The sequence below is a fragment of the Plecotus auritus genome (genome assembly GCF_963455305.1).
Source record: "Plecotus auritus genome assembly, chromosome: 6".
Taxonomy (NCBI): domain Eukaryota; kingdom Metazoa; phylum Chordata; class Mammalia; order Chiroptera; family Vespertilionidae; genus Plecotus; species Plecotus auritus.
Genome location: NC_137773.1, coordinates 156,700,657 through 156,714,620, shown reverse-complemented (window position 1 = coordinate 156,714,620; position 13,964 = coordinate 156,700,657). Strand labels below are relative to the sequence as shown.

Sequence of the window (13,964 nt, the reverse complement as noted above, 5' to 3'; positions counted from 1 at the left end):
CCTTCATTATATCTGAGTCACCTCTCTAGGATCAAACCCAAACATGCACCACCCCTGAAAGGGTCTGAGTGACAGCAGGGCCAAGGCACTAGTGACCCAGAACTCTAAATCCAAGATAATTCCTGGGCCCTGGCAGTGTTTCTCACTGGTTAGAGAATCGGCCCTCGCATCCAAGGATTGCAGGTTCGATTCCCAGTCAAGGGCATGTATCTGGGTGGCAGGTTCAATCCCCAGCCCTGGTTGGGGCACGCGTGGAAGGCAACCAATCGATGTGTCGCTCACATCAAGTTTCTCTCTTTCTCCCTCCCTTCCTTCCACTCTGTCTAAAAGTCAATGGAAAAAAATGTCCTTGGGTGAGAATTATCAACAACAATAAAAAAAGAATTCCTGGAATCTCTTTAAACACACACACACACACATCTAATCTCAAGACTTTATCGGTGAACTTGCCAAAGCAGTCAGCTCAGGCTGACACACTGGAAAGATTTGTCAAACTATTTGGCTGGCACTGAGCAGCCCAGACTACCAGCTGGCCGACATGATTCTTCACTCCTCAGCCTGTTGTTTTGGCACCACGTCCACCGGGATGAGCAAAATAAACACCATATATGCTGCTTCCTTGGGCAGCTCACCATCTCATGGCATCAGTCATTATCTGGGCTGATGACTTGCAACTACACATAACCAGTCCAACCTGAAAAACAGAACCTCCAGTCCACATTCCCAACTGCCTGCCTCTGGCATGTCTGCCCAGTAAGTTTTACATTAAGGCTTGCCCTCAACTCCAGCACCTCCTTTGCAACTATCTTGTTCTCTTTATTGGCATCACTGTTCTCCCAGCTCCTGAGGCTCAATTCATCTGCATTCAGTACCCTCATCCTGATTCTTCTTTCAGAGTGTCTCCCAGATATATGCCTTCTCCATTCTCACAGGGACCCAGGTTAGGCCCTAATAGCCCCTTAAAAGGCACAGTTTCCTCCCCACTTGCAAGGCATTGCCATGCCCAGCCCTCCTTCTAGCACCCACTGTCTTAACACATCACTCAACTCAGAAAAAAACATTTAAGAATGTTGCGCATTTCTGTTTGATACTTTCCAAGGAAATTTTAGCCTGCATCATCTTATTTTCTCCTCCCCGCAAGCCCATAGGACAAGTAATTCAATGCTTGGAGAAGGGGTGTGGCTTGCCTGAGTTCACCCAGCTGGCAAAGGAGCAAGGAGCCAAAACCTAGAACTCCTCAGTGGCACTCTAAATATCTTGTGTCTCCTCCTTCTTAAAGTGCAAAGACACATTTTTCTCAAGTGGATTCGGTTCAAAATTTTCTACCTGAAATTCAAAACCTTCTATCAACTGATTTATTTCTTCCTTACCTAGTGGATCCTATTTCTCACTATTCCTATTTGCTCATTTTTCCCCATTTTTCTTTAACTTGGCTAGTCTCTTTTGTAAGCTCAATAATTATGATTTGGCACTTTTTTTTTAGCACTGCTTTTAACTCTAGTAATAGCTACCATGTCTTGAGCATTTAGAATGTTCTAGATACTAGACCAAACTGCTAAATAATCTCATTTTATCGTCAAAACAACAGTTGACTACTAAGAGACCTACCTAATTTAACACATCCCAAAAAGAACTCGTGACCCCCACCCACCCCAAACTTGCTTCCCCCATGGTCTTGCTTATCTTGGTAAGTGGAATTATCATCCTCTTTCTGTTGCTCAGACCAGCAACCTAGACATTAGTTCATGTCTGTCTTGTATTCACACATCACCATCTAACTGCAAATCAAATCCCGTTGCCGCTACACTTACAATATAGCTCCAAGTTGTGTGCTTCTCACCCCTCCATGCCTGCCACCCTCAGCCAAGCACCACTATCCATGTATACCCAGACTGCAATAACTCCAACTGGCCCTGCGTCTGCTCCTTCTCTTATATGCTTTATTCTTCCCAAAGCAGCCAACGGGGATGCTTTAAAAATGCAGATTTAATCTGAACACACTGGAAACAGCCCGGATGTCCCTAACAGGTGAATGGATAAACTAACTGAAATACTCCTCAGCAACAAAAATTTAAAAAAATTAAGTAGCCCTAACTGGTTTGGCTCAGTGGATAGAGCTTCGGCCTGCGGACTGAAGGGTCCCGGGTTCAATTCCGGTCAAGGGCATGTACCTTGGTTGCAGGCACATCCCCAGTAGGGGGTGTGCAGGAGGCAGCTGATCGATGTTTCTCTCTCATCAATGTTTCTAACTCTCTCTCCCTCTCCCTTCCTCTCTGTAAAAAATCAATAAAATATATTTTTTTTAAATAAATAAATAATAAAAAATTAAGTACATGCAACAGCATGGATGAATCTCAAAAACACTATGCTGAGTGAAGAAGAAAATAATGTACCATGTGATATCATTTATATGAAATTATAGAATATCAAAACTAACGTAGGGTGACACAAATTAGCTCAGTGGTTGCCTCTGGGAGAGAGGGATTTGAATGGCAAGGAGCAGGAAGGAACTTTCTAGGGCACTGAAAATATTTTTTTTGTCTTGCTATGCATTTGTCAAAATGGATCAGAAGTAAAGATCAGATTACTTCACAGTGTGAAAATTACACTTTGGCAACCTGGCCCCCATTGACCTCTGCCAATTCTTCTCCTACACTTGCCCTCCCACCCCCCTCCCTGACCCATCTAGCCACAATGGCTGCCTGGCAGCTCTTGAACATACCATGCCCTTTCTGGCCGAGTCTTTGCATTCCCCACCTGGCACCCTCCCTGTGAGCTTCATTCAGGCCCCAGACCCCGTCCTCTCCGCAGAGGGACCTTTCTGGCCCTCATCTAAGGCACTCCCCAGGCGCTCTCATTTACTTCTCTGTTTTCATCCTGTGGGTGGCACTTAGCACTTTCTGTTATTTTCTTATTTACTGCCTGCTTCTGCTCCCAGAAAGCAAGCTCTGCAAGAGTGAGGACCCATCTGTCACTGTACCCCCCACATCTACATCATCGCCTGGCACATTACATAACAGTTTGTTGAATGAATGGAAAAAGTTGACAACTGTCACAATCTCCATTTTACAGCTTTGAAATCTGAGGCTTGCAAAGGGTAAGTAATCTCCCCCGGGGGTCTCCCGGGGGTCTCACACCAGGATTCACACCCAGGCCATCTGTCATCCAGGCCCACATCGCAACCATGCTGAGATCTTACTTCCGTTTTGCTTCTTCGTTTTGTACTGCTCACTCACCCTGGACTGGGCCTCTCCCCTGCACTTCCACCTGCCCCAAGCTCACGATGGCTTCTCTCTCCAGTGACTTCATTCTTGATTATTCACTTCATATTTTTCTTTCCTTCTGTTTCTGTCTCCCCAGCAAGATGAGGGGCTCCTGGTGACTTTCCCTTCCTTTTGTCACTCACCACACACCTAGGACAGAGCTGGGCACAGGCACCTAACCAATACTCATGAACGTGATCCCTTGGAGGTGGGGGTGAGTCAGGTAGCCCTGTGGGTATGTGCAAATCCTGGGTTACATGACTCACTTTGCTATTTCAAAGTACGCTGACCTTAGCTTCCTTGGCATCCGGCCATTCAGTTTCAACACCAGCTTGTTAGGGCTGATGCAAATGAGAGCTGCCAGCATCAGGCACTATGATATTACTCAGGTCTCCTTGCTGTGCTTCTGGAATCTCCTGCATACCGCAGAAGCCTCGCAGAAGGCTGAGCTCGCAATGAATGGGGACTGATCAGGATGGTGTGGGATTAATGGAAGCATCCTCACGTCTTCCCCTGAGGTCACTTAAGGGATTACTCAAAGCTTTCTCCTAAGGTTAGGTGGTGTATTAGTCCAAGTCGATCATTAGAGATTTATTCACACTTTTTTCCCCAAAGTAAATGCATTCGTCTCCTGATTAACAAAATCGTAAGGCCTGTGTCGGGGCCTCTGCATGCAAACAGAAGAACCAATTAAAGAAAGCCTGCTAAAGCCTTTAGTTAAAGCAGGAAGCAAAGCAACAAGAAGTACAGTTAGAAAACATGACTTTATAGGCCATTGATATTTTTTTCTAGTTCACTACCGTAATGTGGACTTTTAGAATATAGCCTAAGTTTTAACTTCACAGGTTTTAACTCGCTGGTCTCACAATACTCATGATCTCCTCGTGAGAATTTAATTCTCATTTGAGGAAAAGGAAACGGCGGTCAGAGAAGGTCGCCTCCTTTGCTCAGAGAAGGGTTCAACGTGGGTGTGACGTCCCCTAGTTCCATCTTATAGCCGAAGCCCAAGCCTTCAGACAAGCATGCCGGTCATCCGGTCCACAGGGTCCACGGGAACCCCACTCAGCTACTCCGCTCCTGGCCACGTGGCCTCGGGCAGGTTACCCAACCTCTCTGAAAAGCCCCTTTAAGACAAGATTTTCCTCCCTCCAATCTCACGGGTGAATATGAAATTCACTGTGAGTGTGAAACGACACATTCATTTAATAAGTACTGAGCGCCTAGTAAGTTTATCTCATATTTTTATACAAGTTTTCTCGGATAAACTGTCACTATCACGGAGGTATTGGATAAGGCTCGGTCCGTGGACCTGGGATACGGAATGAACCAAAGTCCCTGCCTCAAGGAGCTTCTATTGCCATAAAAGACACAGACAAGAAATGATTTAAAATGCACATGTGAGTGCTTGCTTTAGCAGCACATATCCTAAAATGGGAATGATGCAGAAATTAGCGGAAATTGATTAAATAAAATAAAATACACGTGTGATTTCCAAGAATTGATAAGCGCAGTAAAGGAAAACAAAACAAAGTTAAGGTTATAGAGATGAGATGCTATTTTAGATCCAGGGCAGAGGATGGGCTAGTCAAGAAGGCTTCTCTGAGACACTGGCCCTTGAGAACAGACTGAAATGAGATTTGACAACAAGCCACGCGAATATCTGGAGAAGAAGAGTGGGCGGCACAGGGGGTACCAGCATGCACAATTACATGCCAGAGATGAAAGCAATTCAATGTTACAAAGGATTCAATTCCATTTCAATTATCACTAGGTGATGAACTGTCATAAGGAGTTTGGACAGGAGCTACCTGAGCAGAAATCTTCTGAAGCAGCCCGAGGAAATAAATACCAAATGAACAAATAAATGGCAATAGGTAGAATGCCCCTGTGTACATGCACACACAAGTAAAAAAGATGAAAATTCAACCGTGTTAAATCTATCGATTATGGAAACATTGGTAAGTGGGTGGTCCATATGATTCCACTAACTAGTAAGTTTATCTCATATTTTTATACAAGTTTTCTCGGATAAACTGTCACTATCACAGAGGTATTCATGTGCCCTGGAGTTTTATATACTAGGTTCTGCCCAGTCTTCCAGAAACCCTGCCCCAGGTCCCAACATGTGTAGTTCTGGCAGCCCTGCAGGACACCGTGGATAACTACAGTCACCTTCCAGAATCAGGATGGTGACAGCAGACCCTCACATGGATATTTACCAGCAAGGACTCACGGATACAGACATCAGGGGACAAGAACTCTGCAGTCTGAGCATGCCACCGGCTGTGACATCACAGGCCCCCTGCGCCCACCTTCCCCACCTTCTGCCTCTCCCCCTGATTTCTTGTCCTGGCCTCGTGGGTTCTTCCCAGTGCACCTGAATTTCAGATTCCCATCTTTTCTTTCAAAAGCCTCATTAAAATTCATTTCATCAAGTTGTCCATATCCAATGCTTTCCATCCTGGGGCAGGGGAAGGCTTCCATCCTGAGAATGGCTGACCATTTTGAACTTGTTTTTCTGTCTTTAAAATGTGTCTTTACACACAACTGCTGGATGCCACAACACAGATGCAGCTCACAGACATGATCACGTGGACTGACAGAAGCCAGATACAAAAGAGTTCATACCGTGTGATTCCATGTATAGGATGTTTAAGAAAGGCAAGACTACTCTTAGGTAATGACATCAGAAGAGGGGTTCCCAGGGGTGGGGAGGGGGCACCAAGGAAACCCTCTGAGGTGCTAGGAATGCTCTATAGCTTTTTCCGGGTGGCAGTGGCATGGATGCACGCACATGTAAAAACTCACCAGGCTACGTACGTACAGTACTTATCATTTCAGCACTTTACTGTCTGATGGTAAGATTAAAAGTTAAAAAGTGCAATCTTATGAAGAGTTGTCTGGGGACTTCAAAAACATCCTGACAGGCGTTTCCTTACCTCTCTGGCATTTCTGGCACCTTCTACAACCTGAGTGGGGATCTCTTTCATCTTCCTTCCTTCCTTCCTGCAGGAAATTCTACTGGGCCATTCTTGATGGCCAGCTTTAAAACAATCAAGGGCATGAGTCTGTCCGTCTGCCCTGGGCCAGTAATAAAGAAGCTTATTTTGCTTTATGGCTTCCACGAACCAGAAAAGCCTTTGAACGTCCCTCTCAATAGGGGGACAATAAACATCAAGTGAGAGCAAGGAGAATGCGGAAAACACATGAAATCCTCTCTGTAAACCATTTGGAGGAACAGCAGCCCCTCCGTGGGTTATGCATATATGCATACAAGTTCTTTGATCCAAACCCCATGAGGAAGTTTGGGAAGAGAATGCAGAATGGTGCACTGGAGAGAGACCCCCACCACCCTTCCCCTCCCTCCTCACCCTCCCGCCCCCTCCCCCCGCCGCCCCGTGGGCCAGCTCTTCAGGGAGCAACCACCGCAGCTTGAGAAAGTTGCTAAGCCTCCGTAGGTCTCCGTTCCCTGCTAGTAAGATGACCTTCCTTACCTTGCTCTTAATCCCAGGGAGAAGAATCAAGTGACACGAGGCCTACACTTTGGCAAAAACGCAAACAGCTGAGACGGATGGAAAGTTTTTAAAAATGAAATGAAAGAGACGGTCTGTGAAATGCCTCTGTTCCAAGAGCACTTTCACATCTGCTAAACGACTTCATCCTCACAAGAAGTCGAGGAGGTGGCACCTTGACTCCCACCTCACCAAAGAGGAAGCTGAAACACCAGGCAGCTAAGTGGGTGCCCAAGGGCGCTCAGCGTGCAGAGAGAGAGAGAAGGGCAGGTGCTCCAGGTCTTCACCAAGCAGCCAGGTCGTCAGCGGGCCTGCTATTCTGTGCCACAGGTGCCTCCGGGTTTGAAACCCATCAGGAGTAGGAAACCATTAAGTGTAAGAGACCACTGCCAACTGTTCCTAAATAGCAACCTTTCTCTCACTTAGGGACAAATGAACTAAATCAGAAGCCACTGAGCCTTGGAAATGCGTGTTTCATTGGCACTGTATTGAGGATCCAGATCTTTCATCTGAGAAGCAGATGTTCTGATTGTTTCAAGGTACCTCCCATGAAACTACATTTTACCCTCAAGACTCCCTAGGATGGGTCTAACACTGTGGATTTACCTGATAGACACAGAAGAAAATCCTGCCCTGGCAGACAGGTAACTAGATTTCTTAGTAGTAAAAAAAAATAAAAATAAAAAAATAACAAGAAACGAACACCACCACAAAAAACCCCACCAGCGAGCGCTGCATCACAAAATGTTATTTGGAAGCATATGCTTCCTAAAACAAAACAGTCCTCGGCAGATTTTGGGCTGTTTTGCCCTATAAACTACTTTCTCGGTTACATAAAACTGCAAATTGCCATCTGAAGGCTTTGCAGGCTTGAATTTCCATCTTCCCTGAAAGTTTATGAGCAAACAGAATTAAATTTGGTCCTCTTTCTCTCAGACTTTTTGTACTGTGCCTGCCAAAGGAAACATTTTTCCTCTGTGTGTTGGCTCCACGATACCGCCTTTTAGAGAAGTCACCGCACATGAAATAACTGTGTGCTATAGACGTATGTGGCTGAAGACTGACTTTTGAAAAAACATTTTCTTTACCCCCTCCATGTTTTGTGCTTTGCTGTAGCAATACTACTTATCTAAAGAATCTCCAGAGATTTATTTATTTTTTATTAAGTCTTCATCATTAAAAGTATTACTAGACCTCCTCTTCCCTCCATTGACCCCTTCTAGCCCACCCCCCACTGCCAGCCCCAGGCCTTCACCACCCTATTGTCTGTGTCCATGGGTTATGCATATATGCATACAAGTTCTTTGATCCAAAGAGGTATTTTTTTAAAATATATTTTTATTGATTTCAGAGAGGAAGGGAGAGAGAGAGGGGGAAAGAAACATCAATGATGAAAAAGAATCATGGATCGGCTGCCTCTTGCACGCCCCACACCAGGGATCGAGCCCGCAACCTGGACATGTGCCCTTGACCGGAATAGAACCCGGGACCCTTCAGTCTGCAGGCCAACGCTCTATCCACTGAGCCAGACCAGCGAGGGCCAAAGAAGTATTTTTAATTGTTTATATTTGCAAACCCACAATCAATGGATATAAAATACCTCCAACCCATAACAGGAGATGGAAGAGTTATTACTGGACTGCAGTGAGGGATGCACAACTGTATGCATTTACTCAAAAGCAACTGACTGCACACTTGAGGGTGTGAGTTTTATGGCCTATAACATATACCGCAATAAAGCTGTTGAAAAGTATGCCCATAATTCACAAAGTGAGAGGTTTCAGATTTTGAGTGTGATTCAAGTTAACATTAGAAGCATTGATTTTCCTATGCTGCCAATGCATTTATGGTACTATGGGACAACACAGTGTTCCTCTAAAGCAGCTTTCTCAACTCTGGTGCTGCTGTCATCTGGGGCCAGACAATTCTTTGTTGTGGAGGGCTGCCCTGTGCATCATGGGATGTTTAGAATCACTAGTTGCAGAAGCACTCCCCTCCCCCCAACTACAATGGCCAAAAATGTCTCCCAATATCCCTGGGGGGACAGAACAGCTCCTGGGGGAGAGTCACTGCTCTAGATGTTGACAAGCTGAAAAAGAAGTTTGCTCTCTGAAGGAGTGGCTGACAAATAAATACAAAGTGTTGGGGGGTTCCTCCCCCGCCCTGCCCAGCTACAAGGCTTACTCAGGTGCCCATCCACCCGCCCCAGGACAACATAGGACACTTCTTCTCTCCTCATGGCACTGCTGCCCCCACTCTGCAAATTATACAGTGTTATATCTAGACTATAAACCATTATTTTTTAAATTAAGGCTAATTGTATAGCCCTGTGCCCGTGTGACTCTCTAGGTATGGCACTCAGCCAAGAAACGAAGTCACTGGGTTTTCCATAAATGCTTTGTGGCCACTGATTCCGAGACAATGAGTAAAGCACCAGACAATTCAATTTAGCCACCATTAACCCAGCAACTTCAGGTCCCAGGAACTTGGGGAACCTTCTCTCTTTTCATTTCAAGAGTGACGTTCCCATTTCATAGATGAACTATTCAAGGCGCAGAGAAAAACTAAGTGAGTTGTGCCCAAGATCACACAAGTGGCAGAGTTGAAATTTTTGTTGACTTCCGAGTTAAAAATGTATCATGGGCCAGACACCCTGTTGGCTGGTTGCCTCGTACATATTAGCCCATTTTAAATCCTCACTCTTGAGCCATGAGGGGGCATTATTATTCCTACTTTACAGACAAAGAAATGGAGGCTGAGGTGAAGTCCTGTCCAAGGTCACACAGCTGGATAGCCTGAAACTGGAACTCCAATTACTTTGAACTCTGTGTAGTCCAGCCACTACACCCTACTGCCTCTCCTCAAGTACAAATGGCCTATTTCAGTAAGAATCAGTCAATACACTTTTATAGATAAACTGCACTTTAATTCAAGGAGATCTGTATTTGGGCTCATACTTTCACTTAGGGTTTCTTTTATAACACTATAAACCCCATCCCATGGACATCTGTGAGCTTCCTAGAACTGCCCTGCGTGAAAAAGTCCCTCTACCGGGAGTCTACCCAATTGTCAAAAAGCAGTCAAGCTAAAATTTCACTACTGCTACCCTAACAGTTAATAATTTCTCCAGTTTTTCCTTCTCTAGTTCATTCATTCAGTCAATAATGACTTCACTTAAAATCTATTCACACAGATCAAATCATTTAATCCAATTAAAATTCATGATAAAAGCACCAGGAAGGAAAAGCAAGTTCAGAAGGGTTCAGAAAATGTGTAACCAGAAGGCTGGACAAGGCGATAAAGGAGATGCAAGGAATCTGAGATTTGCCGGAAAAGTTGGGAGTTCATTTAAGCGATGTGGAAGACCTTCGGCCCTGGCAAACAGTATGTGCAAAGGCCCTGAGCAAGAAGGGAACCATGCTCGAATGACCCTAAGAAGGGGCCAGAGATAGCAATAGCCAGGCCCTGCAGGGCACTGTAGACTCCAATAAAGAGAAATTAAAGGGTCCTAAGCAGAGGCAACACATGGACAGATCTACATTATTAATGATCACTCTGGCTGTGTCACAGGCCAGCCAAGTGGCTCTGAAAAGCAACCTTTGCCAGAAGACAGTTCAAAATACTCTACCCTGGATCCTGAAAAACAAGTTTCTTTTTCTTTTTTTTTTCCCCCCCTCTTCCCGGGGTGTGGCGCACCACCCTGGCTGTGAGCTAGCTCACTTCTTTTTCTGTTTCACTTGTGGAGTTTAAAGGCCAGATCTTTTATGAGGTCTGGGACCTGTTTTTCTTTCAATAGCCCTCAGTAAAGTACCTCATCTCTTTCCAGGTCCCTCCCCATTCCCCAACCTCTGTACCCTCTCTGACCTTCCAAGGGGCTAGTCAATACCAAAAGGTAGGGTAAAATCTGTCCTTTGGAGCTTTATAGGAAATGTAGAGACAAGCTGAGAAAGAACCACTGATTCTGCTCTCTTTGCATCCTCTCACACCCAGTTAAGCAGTTTAAATAAATAAATAAATAAACAAACAAACAAACAAATAAATAAATAAATAAAAGCAAATCTGAGATAATGTCACTCCCGAGGTGTTAAGATTCCTGGATTCCCCAATGCCCTTTTGGCCACATACACACCCCAGCAACCTGGAGGCCCCAGGCAATGGAGCACCAGCTCCTGCAGGCACGGTTCCAAGCTACAACTGCTTTCAGTTTCTCCACTACAAGAAGCCTCATGTCACCCCAATGACACTTCCTCCAGGAAGCCATTCGTACCCCAACGCTGCTCCAGCTCATGAACTGCCCTGCTCTGACTTCCAACATCACTCTAAGAAAGCAGTTTTGTTTTGTGATGTCATTGTAATGAGTTCCCTGCCCACTTCCCCAGGCCCCCAACACATGCACACATGGGCACATACACAGAAGGACAGGATCTGGGTATCACAGCCAGGCCTCTAGCACAATGCCTGGCCGCCCAGGTGAGAGCCCTGTAAATGTTTATTGAATGAATGAGCACATACAAATGGATGCTTTCAGAGTCTCCCAGGAGCAGGAAGAGAGGCCTTTATCAAGAGAGGCTTTTCCCTTCCTATAAATGTGATTATGAACGTGAACATGAAACACTCAAATCACAAATCTTAGAAAAGGTGCCAAATCTCACTCTTGGAAATCTAAAGGGCACATATGCTCATACATAGCTTCAGATAGCACCAAAACGTCAGGGAAGTTTTCAGATATCAAGGCAACAGCAGGCAACAGGGAGAGAAGGTGCTCATGACAGGAACCCAATAAAAAGCCAGGACAGAAACAATGAGCTGACCAAGTTCCTACATGAGCCCACTCCGGTTGCTAAAAGCAAGTCCACCAAGTAACTGACCTTGTTCTTGACCTTGCTCTTGATCAGACTAATACCCTTCATAACCAACTCCTGGCCCTTCCCCTTTCTTAGAAGCACACCCCCCACTTTATATTTTTTTTCCCTTCCTTCTTCAGAAATGCCAACCATGAGGCATTATTGTTTCACAGTTTCAGTTTCTTTGGATGAATTCAAAAAGGATGACTAATATATTACCCAGGCTTGAACTAGGGTCTTGCTACTTGGAGTGTGGTCAACGAACTAGCATCACATCACCAGAGAGTTGGTCAGAAATCTCTGCCCCCCACCCTCCCAGACCTATTGTTTTAGAATCAACCTTCTAACCAGCTCCCCAGGTGACTCCTAAGCACATGAAAGTTTGAGAAGCACTGGGCTTACATTCATTCAACAAATATTTATTGACCCAGTGCAGGGCACACAGTAAGTGGTCAACATATACCTGAGAATATGAAAGGTGTGGGGAAAAGGTAAACAGACATTCCACTGTGGTTGAGAGCTCCTGTAAAATACTAAAAACAGCATGACCGGGGAGAGAGGTTCTAGCAGGGTTAATTATCTTTACACCAAAATTCAGAAGTGGCCACTGCGGCTCGGCTATGGGAATCTGGAATCTGGGAACTTGACCCTGTGTGCAGCGAGCGAGAGAATACGTGGGAGGTGTGTGAGGGTGTCTCTTCCCCGACTCAGCCACAGGCCGCAGGAGCTGACAAGGCCAAGTCCCCGCCCCCCTCAGCTGTCACCCTGTCAAAACAAAGCCGCTGCTGACAGCGCTGGGCCAGGCTGCCCCGCGGCCTCGGGCAATCCTCCCACCGCGGGAGCAGGACGCCCACATCTGGATCTGCAGCTGAGGGACTACAGGGTGCTGAGAGCTGGGATGGTGAGGGGATGGAAAGAAACGTGTGTCCTCAAACTGAGCAGTAGCGCCCGCCGCGCTGGGCTGTCACCTTGCCAAATCGTGTTTACACCCCGAGCAGCTGGGACAGCGTTTTAACTAAACAACTAATAATACAATAATGACCGGGCTGTCACCGCGCGTCGCAGCGCCTCCGCCCTCAACTGAGAGCGCCTCGGGCTCCAGGACCCTCGCCTCGGGCTATACCCACCCTTCCTCTGGGCGCGTTCCGCCCCTTCTATCTCCCAAAAAGCGCAGGAGTCCGGGAACCTATTCCATCCTCACTCCCTCCCCCAGCTCCTCCCAATGGGACACGGGGAGAGGATGAACGAAGAAGGGGCGCTCAGATCCTCCCTCCCCAAAGACGTTCCCTGGGCCCTGGAGCGCTCGCCACACAGTGAGCACCGTTCCACTCTTAGGAAGGCGCCCCCGGCGAGCTCCTACAGAGCAACAAAGCCCCAGGGCAGCCCAGGAGCGCGGGCACAGAGGCAACTCCTTCCAAGGGGAAGGAATGAAAGGCTCTCGGTCTTGGTGACACCCCCCCCACCCCGCCTCTTCTTGCAACTCAACAGCACTCGTGTCCGAGAAGAAGCTAATTGGGCGCGGAGGACAACAGCACTTCCGCGGTGCAGCGGCCCCAGGCGGGAGGCGGGAGGCGGGGCGCGCGGGGAATGGAGGGGGCGGGGGTCCCGCGGGCTGGGCCCGAGCCCCTCGGGCGGTCGGGGAGCGGCGAGCGCGTACCTTGCAGGCGGAGTACACTCCGAGTTTCTCCAGTTTCTTGGCCCGCGGAGCGGAGCGCAGTTGCGCCTTCTTCAAGGCGATTCGGGCCGAGCCGCCGCCTCCAGGTCCTTCGGCCGTGCCCGCCGCCGCCACAGCCGTCGCCGGTCCGCAGGCACCCGAGCCCCCAGCGGCGGCGGCGCACGGGGAGCCCTGCGGCGGCAACGGCGGCGGCGCGGGGGGCTGCGGGGGCAGCGCCCCGGCCCCGGCCCCAGCCCCTGCCCCGGCTCCTGCTCCGCCGCCGCCCGGCCCGGCCCCGCCAGCCTCGGACATGCCGCCCCGCAGCACCGCAGGAGGTGCCGAGTGTCAGGCGCCGCCGCCGCCGCCAGGGTCTCCCTCTCGGGCTCTGGTCTCAAGGAGAGCGAGACCCTCCCCCCACGCCCTCCCGCCCCTTCGCCCACCCCCCTCCCCGCCCCCGCCTCCCTCGCGCGCCGCTCGCCCCGCTCGCTCCGGCCGCGGCCCGCGCTGGTGGTGGCGGCGGCGGCAGCTGCTCCCCCAGGAGGGAGGGGACTAGCGGCTCCGCGGCCGCTGCCGCCGCCGCCACTGCACACGCCCTCCCCGGGTTCTCCTCCCCGGGGCGCCGCTTTGCGCCCCGGCTGCGGACATATTCCTCGGGTCTCGGGACCAGGGTGCGTGCGGGCGCGGCGAACCT

At 48.3% G+C, this 13,964-nt stretch overlaps 1 protein-coding gene across 1 annotated transcript in view; it reads right to left on the bottom strand.

Annotated features, from left to right (window-relative positions):
- KAT2B (lysine acetyltransferase 2B) overlaps positions 1 to 13,655 on the bottom strand; it is a 97,122-nt gene extending 83,467 nt beyond the window's left edge. The window contains exon 1 of the mRNA XM_080672269.1: positions 13,277 to 13,655. Within this exon, the coding sequence (XP_080528395.1) occupies positions 13,277 to 13,585 (309 nt within the window). The 5' untranslated portion in view covers positions 13,586 to 13,655. The remainder of the gene's footprint in view (positions 1 to 13,276) is intronic.
- Positions 13,656 to 13,964: the final 309 nt, after the last annotated feature.